Raw genomic sequence first — 24,230 nt, 5'->3', positions numbered from 1 at the left:
CTGAAGGTACGGGGTAGGTCCCGGGGCAGGTCCCGGGGTGGCAGTTCCAGTCCCCAGGGGGGCAGTTCCAGGTCCCGGGGGTGGCAGTTCCAGGTCCCGGTCCCGTTGCTCGCGGCCCCGCTGCCAGCAGGGGGCGCTGCGGCCGCACCCCCGGCCGGTGCCGCCCAGGGCGGGGCGGTGCCCGGGGCGGGCCGGGCGGTGCTGGTCGCGGGGCGGTGCCCGGGGTGGTGGCCGGGGCGGTGCCGGTGCTGGGGCGGTGCCAGTGGCGGGCGGTGCCGGTGGCCGGGGTGGTGCCGGTGCCGGGGCTGTGCCTGGGGCGGTGCCGGTGGCCGGGGCGGTGCCGGGGCGGTGCCGGGGCGGTGCCGGTGTCAGGGCGGTGCCGGTGTCGGGGCGGTGCCGGTGTCGGTGGCGGTGCCGGGGCGGTGGCCGGGGCGGTGCCGGTGCCTGGGGCGGTGCCGGTAGCCGGGCGGTGCCGGTGCCGGGGCGGTGCCGGTGCCGGGCGGTGCCGGTGCCGGGCGGTGCCGGTGTCGGGGCGGTGCCGGTGCCGGGGCGGTGCCGGTGGCGGGCGGTGCCGGTGCCGGGGCGGTGCCGGTGGCCGGGGCGGTGCCGGGGCGGTGCCGGTGCCGGGGCTGTTCCTGGGGCGGTGGCCGGGGCGGTGCCGGTGGCCGGGGCGGTGCCGGTGTCGGGGTGGTGGCCGGGCGGTGCCGGTGCCGGGGCGGGCCGGGCGGGGCCGGGGGCGGAGGGTCCGTCGGGCGGGGCCGGGCCCGGTGAGGTCACTCTTTGTGGCGGCGGCTCCAAGATGGCGCCGGTGCTGGCGGAGAAGAAGCTGGGGGGCCCGGACGGGCCGGGCGCGGCCGAGCTGCCCGGCGAGGAGGACGAGGGGCAGAACCTCTGGTGAGCGGCCCGCGGGGCTCGGCGGGGCCGAGCGGGGCTGGGACCGGCCGAGCGGGGCCCTGGGCCCGGCCCGGCCCGCGGGGCAGCGCTGGGCCCGGGCTGAGGCAGCGGAGCCCCGAACGGGCCGTGCGGGCCCGCAGAGCCGGCTGTGCGGGGCTGCTCCGGGAGACCGCACCGCGTGTGCCTTGTTTGTTGGCCCCGAGTAACGCTGGTACCATACGCGGAACGGCAGGAAAACGTATGTGAAACGCAGCAGCGATTGCAGGGAGCGTTAGTCAGCAGCTGAGAAGTGATGTTCTGTAGTAACGTGGCCTGTCGTAACGGAGAGCAACTTAAGACGCTGCTGCCTCTGTGTTAGAAATCAATGTGAGATATCTCAATTTGAGGAAGCAAAGCAATTTCTCAGTTTGAGAAAACCTTCCCAGAAAGGTGCCACGCCTTCAGTGTGTTAGATGCGGTGTGTGCCAGCCGGGGGATGTGCTGAGCTCACGGGCTCTGGCTGCGTCTGTGCCGGGACAATGCGGCTCCTTTCCCTGCTTTTCCAGGTCCTCGATCCTCAGCGAAGTCTCCACACGGTCCAGATCGAAGCTGCCATCGGGCAAGAACATCCTCGTTTTTGGTAAGTAACCCATGCGAGCACTGGGGCGGTGGTTTGTTGTTATTTTATTTGTCGGAACCAGGCGTGTTTAAAACAGTGATGTGAACAGACTGACACATGGGTTTGTTACAGTTGGGTTATGTAATTTGACCTCTGGTCTGGTCTTCACTAGATTTACTTTCTTTTTGATTTAAACTGTTAAATTTATAACATTTAAACAAATAATAATAGAGAATAAATTAGCGCTTCGTTCTTATTGTATAAGCTGGAATGCTTGAAAGAGAACAACAAATAACTATGATTCAGGAATGTACAGTAATGCTTCAGATGAATTAAGTTGGGAATAAATCTTTTCTAAGAAATTAAAGGTAATTCTGAAGGTGTCTTTTTTTTTTTCTTGTACAAACTTGCTGGCAGGTGACGATGGCTCAGGTAAAACCACGCTCATGGCCAAAATACAGGGAGCAGAGCACGGCAAGAAAGGCAGAGGACTGGAATACCTGTATCTGAATATCCACGACGAGGACAGAGATGGTAAGTTCACTTAGTGCGTAATCTCTTTACTGTAATTAAGTAGCTGACATGCCACGTTAGTGATTGTGGTTTCATGAGTGTGTTTTGGGTTCCACCCAGGCTGTGCTGTGTGTTTTACCAGGTGTACCCGTGTCTGTGCAGTGAACTGTGTTCCACGGTCAGGGTGAATTCCTCCCCTTGCCGTTCTGGCAGCTTGACCTGTATGTGAGGACAAGGTCCCCTTGGGCAGCTCTCAGATCAGTTCCCTGGCAGGGAGATACTTTGCTGATGTTGACTTTGTAGCAGCTCCGATATCGTTTGCAGTGGCTACTGTGGAAAGTAAGTGATACATCCCTGAGAACTGAGTTCTGCTGTGGATTTCTGGGCACAGGGTCTGCGTGTTTGCTCGTAGGGGCTGTGTGTGGAGCTTTGGTTGACTGTGACAGATGTTCTGTTAGAGTTGATTGAGTGAAGGACAGAACTTAAAGTCAGAACTAGTATTTAGTTTGCTCAAGTTGGAGCTTGTCTCTTTACCCCTTGTCTTTTTGTTGCTGTTGATCATTGCTTGTTTCTGCTGTATGGGAAGCAGACAATGACAAGAAAACATGTCTAATGATCAGAATAGTCCTATTTTTGAGAAGGCTGGAGACAGGAAGAGGTGGGGATTGAGTTTGTTATCTTTGCTCTTAAATGTGCCTCTGCTTGTGTCATTTTGGACAAGCTGCTGGAGACTCAACTCCCTGGGTTAGTTTGTCTTTAAAAAGGAGAATGGCAGTCCCTGTTGATGAGTTCCTTCTGAGTTTGGAGCGCAGAGGGAAGCAGTGATGGTGCCTGATCGCTGTTCCTGAAGACAAGTGGCCTAGGCAGCTCCTCTGCTGGCATTTTGGAGCTGGAGATGCACTGAGCCTTGCAGGAGTGATTAAGTGCCATATGTGACTGTTGTTATGGAGATGGGCCCTGCTCTCACGTGGCAGGAAACTGTCTGTGGATACTAAGTTAGGCACAAGGAGAGGATGAGTACATTGCCTGTGTCTTCTGTGGCCTCCTGATCTTGCAGTTCCTGACAATCTTTGGGGCTGTAATTTGAAGTGCTGAGCCGCTCTTGGCCCCTCCAGGGTGTGGGTGTCAGTGCCTTCCCTCCTGCACAGGCTGCCTTAGCTGGGGAGGAACACTCCAGGGGATCAAAGGCCTGTGATTAGGAGTGGGACAGCCTGTGTGATCAGGCTTCTGGCAGCTTCAAAGGAGAGGGTATTCTCAGTAGGAAAATGTTTGCTGTGCTGTTTTTCCTGGTGTTATCTATCAGACCTCAAGTATATCCCTACTTTGGAAATATTTTATGGCTATTCCTGAGTATCTGAAAGTGGGAACTGTTTGAGGTGATTAGGAGAGGCCTGTCATGAGAACTCAGGCAGCACTAGCAGGGAAAAAAGAGACCTTTTTGACTGACTACAGACTCAGTGGGAGAATTGAGGTCTTCATGCATCCTTCTAATGGATGTGTGAGGATCTAATAATACATCCCTTTTTCCTTTCTGTCTCATTAGTGTCACCCGCAGCAAAATAAATAGCAAAGTGGGTCAGGACCTCCCAGCAGGCTGAGATAACACTCCTCCTTCTCTAGGACAGGTTTGGATTTGGTTTTTAAACTCTGTGTGCTTCAGATGTGTGTGCTTAGATACAGATTTGGGAACAAAGCCTGTAGAACTGACCTGCAGTTCTTGGAAGCCGTGAGGAAACTCAGCACAGGCATTCAGGAGCTCACTGCCACACTGAGGGGGTTGAGGATATCTGCATTTAATTATCCCCCAGCCCATCCCTGACCAGACCACAGGGATTTCCAGGGCTGTCTGATCAACACTGGTAGCTGAAACTCTGTAGTGGCATGAGAAGATCTTCTCAACTTCTTTCCCAAGTGGTGGGAGATTTGTTTGCTCTCTTTGCCTTCCACTCTTCTGAAATGAAGAATAATATTCTGCCCAGGAGAAATATTTTGGTCATAGTGCTGAGTCATTATCTACCTCCCACCTCCCTTTGGAAATCTTAAGGAAAATCTGTGTTGTTTCTTATCCCGTCACTCCCCTTCCCCCTTCCTCTTTAACGGATATTTGAACTTGGCTTCTCCTACATTTAAAGTAGAATTTCTCTCAATAGCTGGATGCACATCTTAGTTTACAGTTACTTTTGCCCTAAGGATTAAATCGTTCTTATTCTCTTGTAGGGAGTTTAAACTAATGCACAGAAGGCCCTTTTTTCTTGAAGGGCCCCTGTGGCTCAGGCAGTGACGTTTTGGGTTTCCCTGTCACCTGCTGGTTTCTGGGCAGTGGCCAGTGCAGGTCTAATGATCAGAGCAGTCCTATTTTGGGGAAGGTTGGAGACAGGAAGGGATGGGGAGTGAGTTTGTCCTTGCTCCTGAGTCTGAAAGTGTTTTAAGTCTGCTTGTCCCTTTTTGGGTGTCACATGGGGGGCCAAATGCCCGTGGCCCCTGTGTTGGCATCCAGCTGCTCCAGCTCTGCTCCTGGTTCAGTGTGCCATGCAGGGCTTTGCCCCCCAGGGCTCAGGGGAACTGAGAATCCAAGTCTGCTCCTGAATCTCTGCCTGAAAAGTCTCTTTCCTGGGATACCATCCCAAATTCTGCCCAAGGCATGTGTTTGAGAAGAGGTTTGGAGGTGCCTGAGAGAGAGCACTGTCCTAAATGCCCAGGTAAATAACCCCTGGAGCACATGGCAGCTCCTGAACGTGACCCCATGGTTCATCTGCAGGAGAGCACTTACAGCCCTGGCTGGGAAGTTAACTTGGAATATTCACTGCTTGGAGCCCCGGCCTGAGAGCCCTGGGTTGGTGGAATTGCTCAGGGTGAGGCCTGTCTTTGTGATGAGCAGATGTTTTGTGTCTGAGCTGGTGAGTCTGCTTTGGAGGACTGAGCATCTCAGTTTGTAAGAGGTAGAAGAGGAGCTCTGCAGAATTTCCTGAAAGGCCCTGTGTGTGTAGAGGAGCTTTCAGCATCAGTGATGGGGCAGAGTTACACCAGGGATGTGCAGCACAGCAAGGACTGGCTCTGCAGCATCCTGCTGGGTCAGCTGGAAATGACAAACACCTCAGGACTTTCTGAGCTGCCTCAGATTGCAAATGCAACCCAGCTGTCCTGCCTGTGCCAGGGAAGCTGAGCCACTCTGCTGCTCAATTCTTACCTGTAACAAAATCAAGCAGTCTGGAGTTCTGCCTCAGGTTTGGACTGGCCTCACTCGTGTCATACTCATGTTCCAGTTGAACTGGTTGTTCCACACTGAACCAAGTCGTGCTGCTACAGTGGTTTCTAATGGGAAAACTGTCTTTTTTTGTCAACATCTTTAAAGGGGTTCTTTTGAAGGTTTTCTCCTTTTTTAACTTCTCTTCACAGCTTGGGCAAGGGATATCTAATTGTGCCTTTGGAATAAATGCAGATGCAGTTGCAGTTCACACAGTCCACCATCTGCAGTAAAATTCATCAAAGTTGGCAAATCTAAAGGGATAATGGGATATGGACAGGACTTAGAGGGGGATTTTAGCAGTATTAAGTAGCACCTGCTTTTCCAACAGGATCTGATGATGGTTTGCTCTGCCCTGGTGTCTCTTGTCATGGCCACTGTGAAAGTCCCAGTTGACATTCATGACTAATCAGGAGCTCGATGTGGTGCTGGCAAAGCTGACTTTGCCATCAAGTCCTTGCCAAACTGTGAGCAACCAGCGCTGTATTTTGAAGGATGTTTTACATTTTAGCAAATGTCAATCACAAGACATACCTATATCCTGTAAGAAAAGAGCAAAACCTTTCCTTTTCATACAGTGTTCCATCTTTTGGTGTGAGTGACAGGCTTCCAGTCTTCCTGGCAGATTGCTTTCATTGGAGTGAGAGTTCCAGATGCTTTCTAGTTCCACCTGTGTCCCATTCCAGGTGTTAAGCAAAAATGAAAGTCTCAAGTGGGACAAAGGTGTTTAGGAAACAAACCCTTAGATACTGGCTTTAAAAAGAGACTTAGAAGCCGTGAATTAGGATATTTATTCATTTTTGTTCCTTGCCAAGGTGTGAGAGTCTTTTCTGCAATCCAAGTACTCCCCACAGGAGAATCCATCAAAGTGCTGGTCAGAGCTGTGAACTTTGATGAGCTGTAGGCAGACTTGGTTATGTTTTTTAAAGTTTCATTCATGCTCCAAGGAGACCCAGTGCACAGTCACAGTCCATGGCTATTTATAGCCCTGAGCTCATGGAGGCTCCCTGGCTGTTATTCCCTGGCAGGTTGCTGTGTTGGGAATGTGCACAGCATGTTTCTAGAATGCAGTGTGACAGCCCTGCCCAGATGTTTCATTGCTGCTGGGCAGTGGGAAATGTGTAAATGGGTTCACGTGATGAAAACCCCACCTTGCTTTCTGTTTTCCAAACTTCTGCCAGACCCTCCCTCTGTCCTCAGAGCTCTTTGACAGCTTTGGATGTGAACAGTGCTGTGACAGTCCCGTGGGACACCAGTGGGAAGTGTCCTCAAGTGTGGCTGTGGCGTGTTTGTGGGATGGCTGATGTTGGAATGTCTTAGGACAGCCCAGCTTAAGTAGCAGCAGAACAAATGCTGAATGAAGACTGCTCATGTGCAGCACCCTGATGGAACTGGGCTGTTCAGGAGTTTTGTCCAGGAGCTGATTAAAGGGGTACTGTGTGTATGTCTGTAATCTTTCCTCCTTCCAGATCTCTTAATCAAGCTTTTTTCTGGAGCCAGGAGCATCCTGGTGGATTGCTTCCTAGAATTAAGTTATGATAGCCACAGTAACTGGATTTATTTTTGAGAAGTGTAAAGACTCAGGGCAGGGAAGAACAGTGAGACAGCATAATCATAAAGCTCAGTGGCTGTTTTGAAAATCTGGGCTGTGCAGTGATTGGTTTGCAGATCTGTCTGTTCAGGAATTCATGTGCGTGTAGTGCAAGAGAGAGTCACTGTTCCCTCTGCATAGCTGGAGTACTGTAGGGAATACTTAGGAAGAGCCTAGAAGATGGAAACAATGTTCCTTTTCAGGAGGAAAAATCCTGAGGATAAAGTAATTTAGTTTTTCCTCTTTATTTAGACAGAAGTGGTTGTTGATGGTATCTGATACATCACTCCTGAATGAAGCTTCGTTTTCAGGTTTTGTGTTCTTGCCAAGAGTTCTGTTTTGGGGTAAAATGCCAGCTGATCCCCTTTGAACAAAAAAAATGTCCAGCCACTGTTAAAACACTTGGGGGAGAGACACAAAAGCTAAACCCCCAAGGCATTTCTCCAGTACTCATCCTGTGAGGAGCCTGCAAGTAAATGGCCAGAGTTAAGTCAGTGTGAATTAAGAGCAGGAGCACAACCTTGCTGGGTAGGTTGAAGTTTATCCTGTGTTTGCTCCTCCCACTCCTGTGCTGGAAAGCTAAGCTGCTTATTGCTTGGATCTTGTTTGCAGCTTATTTGTGCTGGAGGTGTCTCCAGGGGGTCAGAGCAGCTCCTGTGTCTGGGGGACACCTCGTGTGTCTGGGGGACACCTCGTGTGTCTGGGGGACACCTCGGGCAGGTCCCCCCTCAGCCCCACACTTTGTGTCACACGTCCTCTGCTTTCACTTGCACGGTTCAAACTCGGGGCTCCTGTGCAGGATTTACAACACTTGTGTCAGCTGCTCTCAGGAAAAGCCCGAGAACAGCAAGTGTTTAACACTGATGCACCCCTCTGTTTAAGCCTAGACTGGCAAAGCCAGGCCTTGACCCCTACTGAGTCACAGCTGCACCTTTTCCTTTCAGACCACACTCGCTGCAACGTTTGGATCCTGGATGGGGACCTGTACCACAAAGGGCTGCTGAAGTTTGCGGTGTCTGCAGAGTCCCTGCAGGACACCCTGGTAGTGTTTGTGGCAGATATGTCGAGACCTTGGACTGTTATGGAGTCTCTACAGAAATGGGCCAGTGTCTTGCAGGAACACATTGATAAGATGAAAATCCCTCCAGAAGAGATGAGGCATATGGAGCAGAAGTGTAAGTCTTTACAGCCAGGTATTCTTGTTCTTTTAACTCCATAAAATGACAGATTCTCTTACTTAAAAATGGTGACAAAGCTCATTAATGGAGTGAGGTGTTTGCTTTCCTGTGCTATCCAAGCCAGGTCCATTCCCACAGTGTGCTTGTCTTCCAGAAGGTCTCTTTGCCCTTGTTTATCTCAGAGCTCAGACTGTGACCCTGGTCCAGCTAATTGGCTCTCACTGCAGCCATTCCTACCCTGTGACTTCAGGAATGTTGTATAAATTAACCTTCTTTCCTGGCATATCCATGGCAGGACAGAGCCTGGCACTGGCAAGCAGTCATTGCTGCAATATTGTTTCCTGCAGCTGCTTTTTTTCCTAAAATAGTTCTGAATGTTTCTTGAATTTTTTTCTGTTTCCATATTGAATTACTCCCAAATCAGTTCCATCAGTGGAAAAGCCCTTAGGAACGTGCATTCCTGTTCAGGTGAAGCACAGATTCAGACTGATCCTTGCTGGTTGGGGCTTCTGTTCTGTTTTCTCTCTGCTGGAGCGTGTAAACCTTGCAAACACTGTCTGCTGTATTCCTGAGGTTCCCTTTAGCCATCAGTGTGATCTGTTTGGCCTGTGAGCCTTCAGGTGGATTTTTATAGCTGAGATCCTTTCTGAATGTTAAATATTATGTTCCCAAAAGCCTTGTGCCTGCAGCACATGAGCTAGAGTTTAAACTTGAACCCACCTGGGTTGGATCATCAGGTTGTATTAGGGGAAAAAAGTAAAATGTGACAGTTTTGAATGGAAAAAGTTCTGGGGTTTTTATGGGAGGGGATTTTTGGGGGGAATGGGAAACTTGTCAACTTGTGCTTTTCTGGGACAGCAAATTTTATGGAAATCCAGATAAAGGTGGAGGTTGTACAGTTAAATTTTAGTTTTGAGAGATGTTTCAGCCTTCCCTGAGAGTGCACTCTGTGCAGGAGCCAGTGACATCCATGGCAGAGCTGTAGTGCCAGGTCTGAGGAGCTCGAAGACCTTTCAGTGTAGCACCTTAGAGATCTGCAAAGCACCAAAGGAACCCCTGGTGGGGTGGAGGCTGAGCAGGGTTGGGTTCTGAGCTCCCCACGGGCACAGCTCTGCTGCCATCCCCTGATTCGGGGCTGTGTCAGCACCTGGTGTGCCCAACCTTCCATCCTGCCCCTTGGAACATGGACAACCACTGGGTGCAATAGCCCAGATGTGGCAGAACTGGGCTAATAAAGTGCAAAGCAGGCAGGCAGAGCACAGGAGCAGAGCACAGAGATGGGATGTGCTGAATCCATCCAGCAAACCCCCTGCAGCACCACCCTCGTGGCTGCAGGTGTTTCTTGCCTTCAGCAGAGCCGTGGCCATGGTCCCTTCCTCCTGCTCCTCCACCCTGGGTGGCTCAGCTGAGTGGCTGCAGAGCTTTCCTTGGCTCTTACACCACAGTTCTGGTAGAAACACTCTCCAGGATTATCCCCAAGTGCTGCTGGGTTGTTCTTCCTGCAGTGCCCAGGTCTGAGGAGCTTCCAGAACCCCTTCTGTTGGCTCCCCATTCTCCTTGGAGCTGGACTTTGGACTGCTTGGCTTTGCTCTCAGAGTTGTGGGGCCTTTCTCCAGCCAGCCCTTGGGCTGTGTTTGCTCTTTGAGGTACTGACTCTTGGCTTCCTGGAACATGAGGAACTTCCCTTGGAGTTAGAGCTTCCAGAACGGGAGCAGGACACACAGGGGGAACAACAGGCTGCCCTAAAGAAATGGAATTGTTCAGGATACACCCAGGGTCTGTCTGCACTCCTGTCACTGAGCTGCTCTGCAAATTCCTTGCTAACAGCTGATGTGAATTCACACACATCATGTCAAATATTCTAATTTAATTCAAGCTCAGTTGTGGTAAATCATTATTTAAATAACACACATTTGAATAATTATTTCGGGGAAGATGTAAATTTTGCCTTGCTATTTCAGACAGCAAAGCAGAAAAGACAACTGTCAAGAATCCAGAGCTTAATATGTGATTCCTTAATATGCATTATGTGGAGGAGCAAATCTTCAGAGCCTGCTAGAAGAAAGGAAAAAGAAATAATTGTAGGAGTTGTTTGGGCACACAAGGAACTTTGTCCATGAAAAGCTTGAGGGGTTGGTACCCCTGTCTTGGGGAGAGGGAAGAGCTGGGACTCTTGGCTCCCTAGGACTGTAGTTTCATTCCCATTCAGCAGAAATTCCTGTGGATTTGCCATCAGACTTCTGAAGTTTCTACTATTTAAATTAGCAAAATTCTCGGGGCATCTTTGTGTTATGTGGTCAAGTCTTACTGTTTTCAGGACAGGCCTTTATTTCCCAAATTTGAAGGGGTTTATGTTACTGAGATCTGAGTAAAGAAAAGAGTTTTTTGCCTTGATATGAACAAAACCTAGGAAATTAATGTTGTCTGATTACAGTGCTGGAGTAAATTGAGAGCAGGACTGACAAATATTCTTTTACATGTGATTGAGTCACAGGGGTTTGTCTGAACCATTGTGGGAGTGGTAAATGGTGACTTTTCTAAACTGCTGTGGTACACTTCAATGGGTTTTTCTCTGTTCTGAGCTAGAAAGAGTCTGAGTAATAGTAAAGTTAACAAAAGTAAGTGCTTAAAAAAACCCTTTTCTACTTAAGTGCACTGGAATTTGCTGTTGGTGAGATAGCCAGTACACACCTGGAATGTGCAGAGTGTGTAGTGGAATTGTGATTTGCCATGGCTGTCCTGGAGGGAGGCATCTCTGAGCACTGCTGTTCCCTATCCACCAGAAGGCACTGCCTCCCCACCTTGAAATCAACGGCAGGCCTTTGTTTTTAGTTTCCTTGGACACTGGGTTATACTGAATTGGTGATTGGAAGTCTCATGGTCTATATTTAGATTGGGGTTTTTAAGATTTTCTCTGGACTAGAGCTCTCTTCTTTTCCACAAGAATCTCACAACTTGATATATCAACTAAACACTGTAGACTGTGCAGTTTTGAACAGGAGGCTGCGTTGCTAAACCACATTTATGTTTTCTTGTGCCAGCTCCCTGTAATGAAACGTTGGGGAATGTGCATCTGTACATACTGCAGCTCTTGCAGCTCATTTGGATTATTTGTAATGGCTCCAAATTCCACCTGATTTCGTTTGCTGTCAGTTTTGATGGAGGAGGATTGTTGTGTTTGAAGGGGCAACAGAGCCTCACATGCATTCAGTTCTCACACAGCATAGAAATAAAAAAATACTGAGAGTTCTAGTTAGTCATAGATTAATTATGGCTTAAAAAGAACTCCTTCCTTTGTTGCACCCTAAGAAAACCTCTCTCTTTGTAGTCATAAAGGAGTTCCAGGAGTATGTAGAACCTGAAGAAGGCTACCAGGGGTCCCCCCAGAGGAGAGGCCCTTCTTCTGGCCAGGAGGACGAACACGTTTCCCTGCCCCTCGGAGAAAATGTGCTGACCCACAACCTGGGCATTCCTGTGCTGGTGGTGTGTACAAAAGTGAGTTCCTGCTGCTGTTGGCTACTGTGGCAAGGTTTGATTCCTTTTCTTTCAGGAGGCATCTTCCTGCAGACACACAGAATGAATTTGAGATCAACAGTAACGCCATCGATTTTATTGTCCGTTTATTGGGGGCATCCTCAAACCACCGGCTCAGGGGAGATGTGAGGGGGGTGTGATATTAAAGATGATATTTTAAGGTGCTCTGGGATGAAATGATTGTCTCTCCTGGGTTTGTTCTCCCCCCTGGCAGTGTGATGCAGTGAGTGTACTAGAGAAGGAGCACGACTACAGGGAAGAGCACTTTGACTTCATCCAGTCACACATCCGGAGATTCTGCTTACAGTGTATCCTTCCTGTGCCCGAGGCAGTCACTGCCACTTGGCAGCAAGAAAATCTGTTTGAATGTTAAATTGCACGGAAAGTTAATGCAAGAAATGGCACTTCAAGATTAGTGTGTGTAGCAGGTGTTGTTTTGAAAATATTGAGAGGTGTATAAAATTATTTATAGTTTTTAAATTGTGCGTGGGATTTGGAGGTTTTGTTCTTTTGTCTTATGTCTTGTGAGGTGGATTTGTTTGAGTTTCCCCTGGAATCTGCAATTCCCATGTAAAGCTGAGATCTCAGCAGTCTCTCAGGTGTTTGACTTCCCAAGTTAAGTGCCTGGGAGGATGGATGTCAAAGAAAAACATCACGAGTCTTGTCCTGTTCTATCCCCTTCCTCTCCCTCAATATTAAATGGCTCCAGGCTTTGCCTTGAACTGCTTCTCCAAACTAAATCTAGTGTATATAAGTCTATAAGCTCCTGGTTTGAAATTATTACTATCATTTATTAACTATATCCTGCATCATTTTCCTTAACTAGCTACTCAGATGGGGCTGCCTTGATTTATACATCAGTTAAGGAGGAGAAGAACCTTGACCTGCTGTATAAGTACATTGTACATAAAACATACGGTTTTCAGTTTACCACACCTGCCTTAGTGGTAGAAAAGGATGCAGTTTTTATGTAAGTCACTGGTACAGGCAGCGTGGCTTCACCCTGCTTGCATCAGCACTTCATGTCACATGTGTGTCCAAATGTTGTTTAAAAGCTTGGTGTGTGAGTCTTGTGAAATGCCCAGTTGAAAAAAAACCACAACGTAGTGAATATTCCTTGGGTCACTTGGCTCAGGGTGTTGTATCTTTGCAATTTAGCTGAGAATTAGGACTGGCCTGGGAGAAAATGGCCTAATTTAAGTAGAGGGCAGTGAATAAATGGTCTCTGTAGAAGAGCTTTTTGTGACTGAAAAGGCAAAGCTTTGCTCCTTTTTGTAGACCTGCTGGTTGGGACAACGAGAAGAAAATTGCCATTTTGCATGAAAACTTCACAACAGTAAAACCAGAAGATGCATACGAGGACTTCATTGTAAAACCTCCTGTAAGAAAGGTAAAAAGGGGTGAACTCTTCCCTGCCCCCCAACAAATAAGGGCAGTTGGCTTGAATGGCTGCTGCTGACTGTTATTATTGAAGAGCTCCACATAGAAATGCAACCTCTTTTATAAATCCAAATGTGTGAAACATCAGGCTTTCAATTACCCAGTTAGTTAAAATACTGCAATCAAATTCACTTACTGAATGAAAGGCAGTCCAGAAATATTATATTTCAAATTATACCATTTTTGCATGTGTGGGGCAATTACACTTTTAGAAAATGGCAAATTTAGGACTTCAGCAATTTACACCGGTACACACAAGGTACTGAGGCTGCAGAGTAAAGGCAAAGCAAGGCAATCTCAGGTTTGGAAGGGATGCTGGTGTGGTTGCTTACCAAGTGCTCTTCTTTCTGGGATCTTTCTGCCCACAGGCTGCCAGCAGTGTTAGTCTGCTCCACTATTTTTTATCCTTTTTTTTTTAAATGACAGTTTATTTAATATATTATTTTAAATGTGAAAGAAGAATTTAAAAAAAAAATAAAGGAAAGAATTCACTTCTAATAACAAAATGTTTTGGTTGACAGTTAGTCCATGACAAGGAGCTGGCAGCAGAAGATGAGCAAGTGTTTCTTATGAAGCAGCAGGTAAGAATGGAAGAATGAAAATAAGTCCTTACTAAATAAGATTTCACTTTGAGTTCTCTGTGGTTATTACCTCCAGTTTTTCACCCCTCCTTCAAATCACTTGGTAGCTGTTTTTCAGCTGTGCAAATTCAGGTGTAATTGGGAAGTAAGACTTGTATTTTCACAGTAAAAATTATGGCCACTTCTCTTGGCAAGGTGAAAGGAGGATATGCTGAGAGCAGAATAATTTACCTGTCAGAGGGGAAGAGGACAGTTTGGAATCTCACCACGTGGTTGATCTGTACAATACAGATGCTTTTAAAACCCACCTTCTGAACTTTGCAGTTTTCTTCCAGCCAGAGGCTTGAAAGGCTTTAAGGTGTCAAATTTGGCTATGCAGTAACTTCTTTTTTTTACTGCTCTATTGTTTGAACACCTATAAATACTTCCCTCTTGGTTATAAATATCCTGGAGGTTCCAGATGGGGTGTCTGTGATTCTGGCTTAGCGTTCTGGGCTGGCTGGACGGGGCAAAGGACCAAAGCTTGTTTATTCATTGCAGCTCACTCCTCTAGAGCTGGGAAGTACATAAATCCCAAAGAGGAATCCTGTCAATATCAGGGAAAAAATCAATTTTATTCCTTTCTGTTTTGTGAAATGTGTTTAATACCCTTGTTGTGTTGTTTCTGCAGTCGTTCCTTGCCAAACAGCCGGCAACGCCTACGAGAGCATCAGTAAGTACATCCAGGGAAAAGAGGAGGAGGTGTTTGGGAAAAGGGAATGATTCCAACCTGTAGAGGTTCATTTTTTAAAATTTCAATCTAACCTACATAATCTCCCCAAACTATACAAAGCAAATAATAAGGCAATACTTTAAAATGTTGCTTATAAATTGCTTTGTTCTGATTCACAGTGGAAACGTAGAAATATCTGATGATAACTGAAATATTCCTACAGGGATTCCTTCAGCCTTTCTTTTAGTGAGGCACATCCCCAGCTTTCCTGGTGTTTTGGCTGTTTGTTTTCTTTCTCCAGTGTGCAGCACTGCAGTGCTAATGGAAAGGCTGACAAAGTCATTTGTATGTAATGTTACATTTGCTTCATGTAACTAATTCATTGACGTTCCCTAATTTGTGTGATTTGGACTTTTTTAAGGAATCTCCTGCAAGAGGCCCTGCAGGATCCCCAAGAACTCAAGGCAGAGCTGGTCCCACCAACGTCCCCAGTGCCTCACCAATAACATCAGTTAAGAAACCAGATCCAAATATTAAAAGTATGAAGAAGCATTTTACTGTTTTAAGCATGTGTTACTTCCCTGAAAAAAGAATCTGATTTTGTAGAAAGATATCTGAATTTATTCACTAGTGGTAGAGTTAGTTAATAACAGAAATGAATTTATGACATAATTCAGGCTTGATTTTTTTTTTCTTGTCATTTATATGATTGAAGTTAGAGTCCTGTTCCTGCCAAGCAGTGAGACACAGATCAAATATATTGTGATTTCCTTCAGTTGATGAAGCACATTTATTATGCATCAGCTGGATTATCAGAGTGGAGACTGCTTTAAACTACACACAGTTTATACTGCAGATCATTATTCTGGAATCCACAGTGAAACCTGTTCCTCCAAACCCTCTCTGGCACGTCATTTTCTGTGGCAGATGAAGTGCCTTGGAAATGACACCTTCCCCTTCCTCAGCCCTGAATGCAGCTCCTCGTTCTGGAGGGGTTTCTTTGCTGTCCCCCGGCAGGGCCAGTGCTGCTCTGTGCCCTTGTGGTGCAGTAACTCCCTTACAGGGGCCAAGTGCAGTAACTCCCTTACAGGGGCCAAGTGCAGTAACTCCCTTACAGGGGCCGAGTGCAGTAACTCCCTTACAGGGGCCGAGTGCAGTAACTCCCTTACAGGGGCCGAGTGCAGTAACTCCCTTACAGGGGCCGAGTGCAGTAACTCCCTTACAGGGGCCGAGTGCAGTAACTCCCTTACAGGGGCCGAGTGCACTGCTGGCTGCATTTCCCACCTCTGATTCGGGGCAAGTGCCGTGGCCTGAAAGGCTGCTCTGGAACATCTGGGCAGTTTGGTAATGGGTTTGTCAGTCTTTAGCAATCCTTAATACTTTTGTTCTTGGCTTCTGCATTTAGGGAAAACCCCAAAATCTGAAATATTGAGATTGAAATGTTATGACACCCCCCAGAGAAGCAGTAACATTTTCAGTCATCTCTGACTGCCAAAGTATGCACAGCACCAGTGTCTTCACTCTGAGCAAGGACAGGCTCTCATATCTCAGGTTTATTTCCTTGATTAATAAGAGAGTTGTCTATATGTATATAAAAATAAGTGCTGTCATTTACCAGCTCCAAGTGCTCTGTGTGATCCACATATATTTTTGTTTCTTATTTAGATAATGCTGCAAGTGAAGGTGTCTTGGCTAGTTTCTTTAACAGCCTCTTGAGCAAAAAGACTGGCTCTCCTGGAAGTCCTGGGGCTGGAGGAGTGCAAAGCACAGCCAAGAAATCAGGTATTGGACTTGTTGTTATTGCAGCTTGTTTTGCAGAGTTTTAATGTTTTATTTGGCCCACACTGCTCTAACTGGGTATATTTTTTACACTGGTCAGTCAAGTGACAGACCATGAGAGATGACAGTGCCAGAATGTGCAGTCCTGCTTCAAAGGCAGCCTTTTGTTGCTGCTGACCACAATGTCACATTAACTGGGTTCCCAGAAATAGAATTAGAAATGTTTTGTGTTATTTCATCCATGCTTTTTATCTGAAGCAAAATCAGATGTTGGGGTGTGGCTGGCTAGTGATTAAAAAGCAATCAAACTCTGAAATAGGAGCTGTAATGTCATGGCAATAGAAGCTTATTCCAGTACTTAATAGCTCTTTTTTCTCTGTCCAGCCAGTGTTCCTTACTCCAGACCTGTTTGTTTGCTGGATGGAGCTGGGGGTCTGTGCAGCATTTGAGGGCTGGTCCCTTTGCCCGTGACAAAGCCAGGCTCGTGCACAGGAGATGTTCTGATGCTCTGACTGTTGGCCAGGGCTGTGCTCAGGTGCCCTTTGTTTTGGTGTGTCAGACAGGGCTTTGTGTGCCCTGAGTGGGCTCTTCATCTGTGCTGCAGATTGTGCCTCTGCTCAGGCCTCAGTGTGACCTGGGCTCTGTCACCTGTGCCACCCTGAGCAGAGTTTTATAACAATTCAGCCACTTCAGTGCAGTTTGTGCCTCCTGGGCAGTCCCAAAAGTCCCTTCCAGCTGTCTCAGATTGCCTCAGTGTTTCAAAGGGTTCTGTGTTTGCTTAACCATTGTTTGCTGTTCTGTCACTGATGCACAACTTTCATGAGTTATATAAATAACTTTTCTCCTCCAATCCTGTCTTTCAAAATCCTGTGTGGTCCCTTCAGGCTGCTTACCTGGTATCTGATATCTTCCAACAGCTGGACAGGGCAGATTGATAATAAAAGTATTGACCAGTACTGTGGATAACTACTGGGTAATTTTAGGAATTAGAATACATTATTTCTCTGAAATGCCAAGACTGGGTTTTTTCTAGTTTATTTATATGAAGATTATGTGAGATGTGACATCAACCACTTCTCCCTTCTCCACCTGTCATAGAAAAAAACTTGGGTGGCTTGACAGAACTTGTTGGTAATAGATCCATGTTGATTGTTTGTAAGCACCTAAAACTTGATTGCAATTTCTAGAAGAATCACTAGAATAAAACCTAACTGGTCTGTCTTGGGCTTTACTCTTCCCTCTTTCAGTCTTCTAGAACATCACGTGCCTTCCAGGAGTTTTTAAAGATAACAAATGGCTTTGTGTGCCCTTTTTATTTACTTTTTTTTCCCCTCGTGTCAGCATTAACTTCTAATTTAAATAGGTCATTTATCTCCTGAAACATCTAGAGACAGCCATCATGCATCCTGTCTGAACTGCCTTGGGTTTGTTAGACTAAATTAGACAAGTTATTCTTGTGCTGGAGGCTGAGCTGTCTCCTTTAGGAGTTTGTTCTTCCTCAGTTCCACCCCTGGCTGATGTTCCCTTGGACATGAGTGATTAAACACTGCATGCAGCACTCCAGGAATGTCTCCCTGCAGATGTAACTGGTGCAGCCCTTCTCTCTCTGGGGTGGAAGGACTTTGAGTGATCTCAGGGTCTCAGTGGGCTTTTCTTGGCTGCATCAAGTTGGCAGCTCGTGCTCATTCCTGACTTTGGGAACAGAACGGAGGCTTTGGCTCCGGACCGTGCCTGTTCCCTGTCAGCTGCTGTGCTCCCAGCTCCTGTGCAAGCAGTGGGAGATGGAACTGTGCTCATGCTGGGGTGGGAGAGCTCTCAGTGGCTTTAGGAGGTATGCTGGTCATGACTTGTTCTCCTGTGGAGGATATCCTGGAGAAAGCCTTATTTACAGCAGCACCCTCTGTGTGAGGAAATGTGCTAGAATTGTCTTTGTAGGCATTTTAGGTGTCTGAACTGTTTGAAGAGCCCTAGGTTTTCAGAAAGTTGATGACAAAAATATTTAGCTGTAGAGAGACCATCTGTTTCTCTCCCAGCTATGAATACCCTGAGGGTGAAATGTTGAGGTTCTGTCACAGCATGAGAGACACTGTGGATGTCTGGTCAGCCCAATGATGGATTGGTGTCTGCTCTGTCAATTCTTACCTGAGAGGACTCTCTCATCTGGGCAGATGCTGCAGTCTCATGTCCATTTCTCATGCTCTGTAATTCCTCAAGCATTTTGTCTGCCTTTAGATTTCTGGCCTGGCTCTCTTTGATGTCTAGACCGTGATCTTTCAAAGAACTTCAGCTGGCAGTTTCTGTGGTGGATTCTTTTGCTTCACATGGACTTCTAGACTTAATAACTTTTCATTTATATTCACAAGAAGATTCTTGCAAATTCCAAGGCTGCCTTCCCCCTCCATTCCTGCACAGGACACATCTGAGTGCCCAGGGCCCTCCCCAGCCCTGACAGATGAGTGGGGAGCTGGAATCCAGCAGCACTGATGCAGAGCTGAGGGGAATGTTCATGTGCTTACAGACAGGTGGTGGGAAGGGGCTGGCTGGGTTATCCCACATCTCCCTGAACAGCTTGGCCGTGCTCCTCCTGCCCAGTCGGAGCTATTTCAGCTCACAGCTGCCTGGTGGTGTTTTGGAGGCCTCAGGATCCACTTCAGCCAGCATAAAAAACCCTCCAGTTTTCTAGATCTGAAGTGAGAATTCTGTGTGGGTTGTGTTGTCTCAGGATTTTTTAACTCCAGGGTACCATTAGTCTCCATGAAAGTGTTTTGTGTTTTAAGTTCTGTTACAGTGATGCACTAATTCTGAAATTCTGCTGAAATACTCCTACTTTGAATAGGTGCTGTTAAGAGTGCTATGGCTTATGAGTAGTGTTTAAGTCTGAAAAAAGGTACCCTTTTAACTTGGTTATGTCTCTGTACTTTGGAAAAAAGCCACTTAAATCTCTAACAGTCAAATCTTGCCTTAATGTCTTCAGCATGTACCCTGGAAAAAATCCACCTAATATTTCACACACATTTGAGCTGGAAAACAGATGCTTGTTAAATTCTTTGGCTATGTAAGGAAGCTGTACATGGTTATATAATCTACTTCTTGTCTAAAAATATAGCTTTTTAATCTTAAATGCTTGTGTGCTCCACACATTGGGATACATTGCTCCAATTTCAGTGATGAATTTGTCTGTGGGTTTATAATTTTCAGAATGATAGAAGGGAGCTGGTGGTTCAGTCAGGGAATTGTTCAAAGGTTTGGAGTCTAATATGAAAATGTAAGATATGCCTTTCCGTGAAATGCTTCAGAGTGTCTGTTTGCAATTGGAGGAGTCCTTTGAAATGACTGCTTGGAGATCCCACAGGAATATGCAATTCATGCCCCCTTTTTTAAGGGAAATGTTGTCTGCAGATAGAAGAGTTCTTCCTGTTAGTTGTTTGATAGTTGAAGTGCAGCAAGTACAAGTGCAACCAAAGGTGATTTTTTTGTAGCAGGTGTCCCACATTCCTTATGGGTAAAGTGCTAATAATAGAATTGTGTATGGTTGGGTTTTATGAAAAATCCCAAATATGGTTATTTTTAAAATGTTATTTGCTATAAAACACATCACAGGTATTTCTGTGCTTTATGCTGCTGTGGAAGTCAGCATTTCATCTCTTTTTAAAGTGAACTAAACCTTAGTATTTATCAGTCTTTACACAGGCAACACCCTGTGTTGTGCCACGTCTTGGGGAGGTGCCAGAATAACAAGAAATAACAAAGTGATTTTTATGAAGACTTTACTTATTGGTTAAAACATTTAACTGCAACTTGACTGCTTCAACCATGTCCTCTTTCCTTTCAGGACAAAAGACAGTTTTGGCAAACGCTCAGGAGGAGCTGGACAGGATCACTCGGAAGCCGGACCCCATGGTAACAACAAACTCTCCTCCAACAGAGAATGAAGCTTGATAGCACGGCACAAATGCATCTGTAAATGACCAAATAACTATGTATAGTGATCTGATAAGACCAGGAATTTTCTGCTATGGCAGATGCTATCAGTTTTCTCGGGGCAGGGGAAATGAGCTTACTCCATCATTGCCTTGTCCCAGTCAAAAGTGCACATTCAGGAAGTTTGCATATAAAACCCCTCTGTATAAGATAACCATTTAGAGTTTCTATAGGGCAATTCTTTTGGTTGGGAGGTGAAGCAGGTGCAGCTGCATTGCCTGTTGGGAAGAACACAGAGAAGCAAAGTGGAGAATCCTTTTTAAAGTACTACTGACTGCACACGAGGCCAGGAGGAGAACTGAAACCTTCCTGCAGAGTTACTGGAATTGGCTACTTGGATGTTGGCAAATGCATTGTATTCTGGGAGTGCTGGGGGTGGTGGTGGAACAGCATTAATTGGGTGAAAGAAGCCTGGGGAGGGGATGGACCCTGGAAGGGGAGAAGGATTTGGGACAGCAAGAAACCAGAATGTTGGATTGACTGGAGAGGAGCAATGTCGTTAAATCCCGTGCCTCACACGGGGCACACAGCCACTGCTTTTAAAAGACTACTTTACATTGGAGAATTCCAGGCCAAACACTAAGAACCGTGGGAATTTATTCTTGTTCTAAAGCTTGTTTTAGTTTTTAAAGAAGTCTTAAGAGTGTGGGTGCCCTTTCTGGTGTAGCTGACAAAGGGAGAAACTGAACTCGTTTAGCTCCAAGTGCCTGGCACAGCGTGTGATGTGTCTTTAGAAGGTGCTTGAACTTATTGTGCACTGTAGTACAAACAGTCACTGTTTGGTTTTATTTGAAAAACAGTAGTTTGGCAATTTGTATTTAATTTTAAATCCTGATAGCTTCTGCCTTTTTTTAATGCCAAGAGGCGAGCCTATGAAGAGTGGTGGGTGACGGATCATGTTCCCAGAATGAAATGTGCTACAGAACACTCGCTGTCATTTTTTTTCCTACTTTTTTTTGTAACTAAATCTTAGCTACCAAGCTAAATTTGATTCCTGCCTTACACCTCTGGAGGTTTTTAAAAAAAAAAACACTTTCAAGGCACTAGTTCCAACCACTTGTGCTGCAGGTGCAGCCAACCCCAACTGGGAAGGTGACCTAAAGAGGGTGAATGTGTAGAGGGGGACGTGCTGAAAAGTTGGTTTGTGTTTTCTTTCATGTAGCATTTCATTTGGAGAGATGGGCTGGGGATGTCCCCACTGCTGTAACAGAGCTCTGTCCGTGGTCACACAAACCACCCTTCTGTCAAAGCAAACCAACTGCTCTGGTTACTGAAATGGCACTTTGATTTTGTACACAGTATGCTTGTTTTACATGGACACACTACCAGAAATTAGAGATACCAAGCATATGCTGTGCTCTTAATGCTGAAGGGAAAAAAACCACAATTTGATTTATACAGAGTTTACTTTTTATTGCTATGAACTTGTTGTACTAAATCCAATGTCTGGATATAACTTCCCTAATATATATTGTTACTTAAATATACAGAACTAGACTGACCACTAACACAGTGCTGGGTGTTAACCTCGAATCCTGTGTGACATCAAGAGGCTGTTCCTGTAAGTCTGTCGAAACACTTAGGAAGCTAAGAGTATTTACTTGCCTCTTACAAACATTAACATGAGTATGTTACTTGTGCCAGTTTTTTTTTGTTTTGTTTTGTTGAAAATACTATATTTTTTTCCTTTTTTTTTTTTTTTTTACTTTTGTAATAAACGGTATGAGCTGAAGTTCTACAGCTGGCTAAGATAACAGTTACACTGAGGCTGGGGCTGGGCATGTGCATGGACTTGCTGGTGTGACAGGTGCCAGGTGCAAGTTCCCACTCCAGGAGTGATTGCACACTGTCCTCCTGACGCTGAGAGCTGAGACTGGAGACCAAACCATCAACCATTCGACAGGAAAAGGGAAGAAGTGTGTGATTGGAACGGGATACAGTTTGAAAACTTCAGTCTGAAACTGCCTTTTTTGCCATCTAACCTGATAAGCACTTTTCTAGCAATATGGCTACAACTTCAAAAAGTGTTCAGTATACTAAAATGGATCCAAACTGTTGATGTGTAACTTAACCAGCTTTGCAGAGAGACAAAAGAGAAGCAGATTTCCAGTTTCTAATTGCAAGTGAATGCTCCTAGTTTACTGAAGAGAGCTGTCAGTAATGTAGCATCCTGTGGTTGCCAAGGTCTGGGGACTTTGGTGAGCTGCACAGTTGTCATTCTGGTGTCTTCAAGCATTGGAACCAAAGGCCAAATGCAAACAGCCTTTACATTTTCAAGTGAAACTTCCTTTTATTTGCAGATACACTCGTATGGTAGACTGTTTAAACTATTATATGCCTATATTTATATGCATTATAGTGACTGCATCTACTGTTCATGTTTAAACTATGGAAACAAAAGATGAAAGCATTCAACTTGAAGCAAATAGAAATGTTTAAAGATTGGCCCTCCATAAAAATGCTGTGGTTATGCTGCTTGATTTTAAGTTTGCACTTTTTTTTATTGGCATTAAAAAAAAAAAAAAGAAAAAACAACTGTTTAAACTGAACAGAATTTCGTATTTTATTTAATTTAACTACGTTGGAAGTGACTGCTCTGTACATCGTGAACTTAACAATATACATGCTGTAAATCAAAGTTCACTGTCCTGTATACTAAGTTTACTGGGTTGTTTTTTTTTTCCAACTTACAATTAGGACTGCCAATGTCTGAACAAACCTTAGTCCAGTTGTATGGCTTTAACCAGGTGCAGTCATGTGGAACTTTGCTTTCTAGTGCTGGCAAAACGAGGACGTCTTTAACTACTGGCTTCAATAAAGATGAATCCAGACTGCTCTGCCCTGCTCTGGTGTGGTTTGTGAGCTCCCCCTCTGGGGCTGTCGCTGTGGGAGCAGAGGATGGGGCTGTGGAGCAGGCTGGGAACAGGAGCAGTAAGTTGCTGGTGCAGTTTGCAGCTCAGTGACAGCTCCCTCTGCAGGGGTTGGTGCCTGGAGCCCCTCCAGGGAACCCCCTGGAGTTCAGGGGGGTCAGGGAAGCAGAGATGTGTCCTGACCCCTCACACCCCACAGCTCTGCCAGCACAGCTGCTCTGGATGGATGTAAGGGATTTAGGGGAATGGGGAAACACTTGGATACTTTACCAGCTTCCAAAATGAACCTTCTATTGCTCTTCCCAAACAGAGCACTGCTCCTAAATTTGCAGGATTGTGAGGAGTGAATTGCTGGAGTGTTGGAAATGGCTTTTCTCTGCCAGTAACCAGGCTGGGTGTTCTCTCAGTGAGTGCTTCCTGGTAAGCACAGAAAGGGGAAACATTTACTTAGGATTCTACTTGATCACTTCATTGTTACTTCAGCTGGTTGCTTCCACATTCCCCTCCAGAGATGGAAGTCGTAGATATTACTGTTTGTTCAGTCACCCTGCCTCTGAAAAACTCAGCTTTGGTGTCTGAAATACAATTTCTCTGGAAGGGAATCCTTATGAGGCCATGAAACAACTACCACTTTAGAATTGCCATAGTGTTTTATGCTTCAATTAGTTCATTAATGTGAAGAATTAATTTTAGTCCCCTTAGATGGGCTTTAGAAAGTGTTTTTTAATTATATGAAGCCTGTTACCTGTGATGTTAGTTTGGGAGAAACCCAAATGAAGATTCCATCTTCAGATGTGCTGAAGTTGGAAGTGCCTCCAGAAAGGTGGTAACAGTGGATTGAATTGAAGAACACCCTTTACAACTCCTGTATTTACTTTGCTGCTGTTCAACTTTACTTTGGAATTTTTTTCAAAGCTAAATGTCCCCAAATGTTAAAAAAAAAAAAAAAAAATAATAATTGAGATAATAAGGTTTTGGTGAGGAAAAATCTTTGTGGAGGCTCTAAGCTACTCTTACAAGAGGAAATCTTTCACTCCCTGTTCCAAATGGCTGTGTTAACCCCTCTGGCTTTTCAGGCATGGCAGGGTTTTGTTAGAGAATGAACTAGAAAGGGCTGTGCAATCGCTGCTCTGTGCTGGGATTCAGAGCCACACACTCAGTTCCTGGAGCTGGAACCACCCTGGGAATGACAGCAGCAGTTCTGTGAGATGTCAGAACTGAGGGAAGCGATTCCTGTTCTCTGGTCCCTTTGTTTGCAGACTTCGTGTGGCACATTCACCACTGTGAGTAATAACTTCTTATCTGAAGAGAAAGA

The 24,230-nt window shown here is 46.0% G+C and overlaps 1 protein-coding gene across 1 annotated transcript; it reads left to right on the top strand.

Annotated features, from left to right (window-relative positions):
- Nucleotides 1–748: 748 nt before the first annotated feature.
- On the top strand, nucleotides 749–22,882 carry DYNC1LI2 (dynein cytoplasmic 1 light intermediate chain 2). The gene is made up of 13 exons (XM_050328203.1): nucleotides 749–894; nucleotides 1,440–1,513; nucleotides 1,910–2,026; nucleotides 7,785–8,015; nucleotides 11,347–11,513; nucleotides 11,767–11,860; nucleotides 12,387–12,522; nucleotides 12,831–12,942; nucleotides 13,514–13,573; nucleotides 14,244–14,285; nucleotides 14,707–14,824; nucleotides 15,951–16,067; nucleotides 19,897–22,882. Exons 1-13 carry the CDS (start codon nucleotides 800–802, stop codon nucleotides 20,001–20,003), a joined length of 1,470 nt encoding a protein of 489 aa, XP_050184160.1. The 5' UTR covers nucleotides 749–799; the 3' UTR covers nucleotides 20,004–22,882.
- The last annotated feature ends 1,348 nt before the right edge of the window (nucleotides 22,883–24,230 follow it).

This window comes from Myiozetetes cayanensis, unplaced genomic scaffold (assembly GCF_022539395.1).
Source record: "Myiozetetes cayanensis isolate MyiCay16 unplaced genomic scaffold, myiCay2020 scf38, whole genome shotgun sequence".
Classification (NCBI taxonomy): Eukaryota; Metazoa; Chordata; class Aves; order Passeriformes; family Tyrannidae; genus Myiozetetes; species Myiozetetes cayanensis.
The sequence above is the reverse complement of the archived record's forward strand: the minus strand, read 5'-3'. Positions and strand labels throughout refer to the sequence as shown.

What these genes read in the sequence shown, in the direction of transcription:
- DYNC1LI2 (XM_050328203.1), top strand. Translation starts at nt 800, where the DNA reads ATGGCGCCGGTGCTGGCGGAGAAGAAGCTGGGGGGCCCGGACGGGCCG. An exon ending in CAAGAACATCCTCGTTTTTG is followed by an intron (nt 1,514 to 1,909) that starts GTAAGTAACCCA and finishes ACTTGCTGGCAG; the next exon opens with GTGACGATGGCTCAGGTAAA. An exon ending in TAAAACCTCCTGTAAGAAAG is followed by an intron (nt 12,943 to 13,513) that starts GTAAAAAGGGGT and finishes TTTGGTTGACAG; the next exon opens with TTAGTCCATGACAAGGAGCT.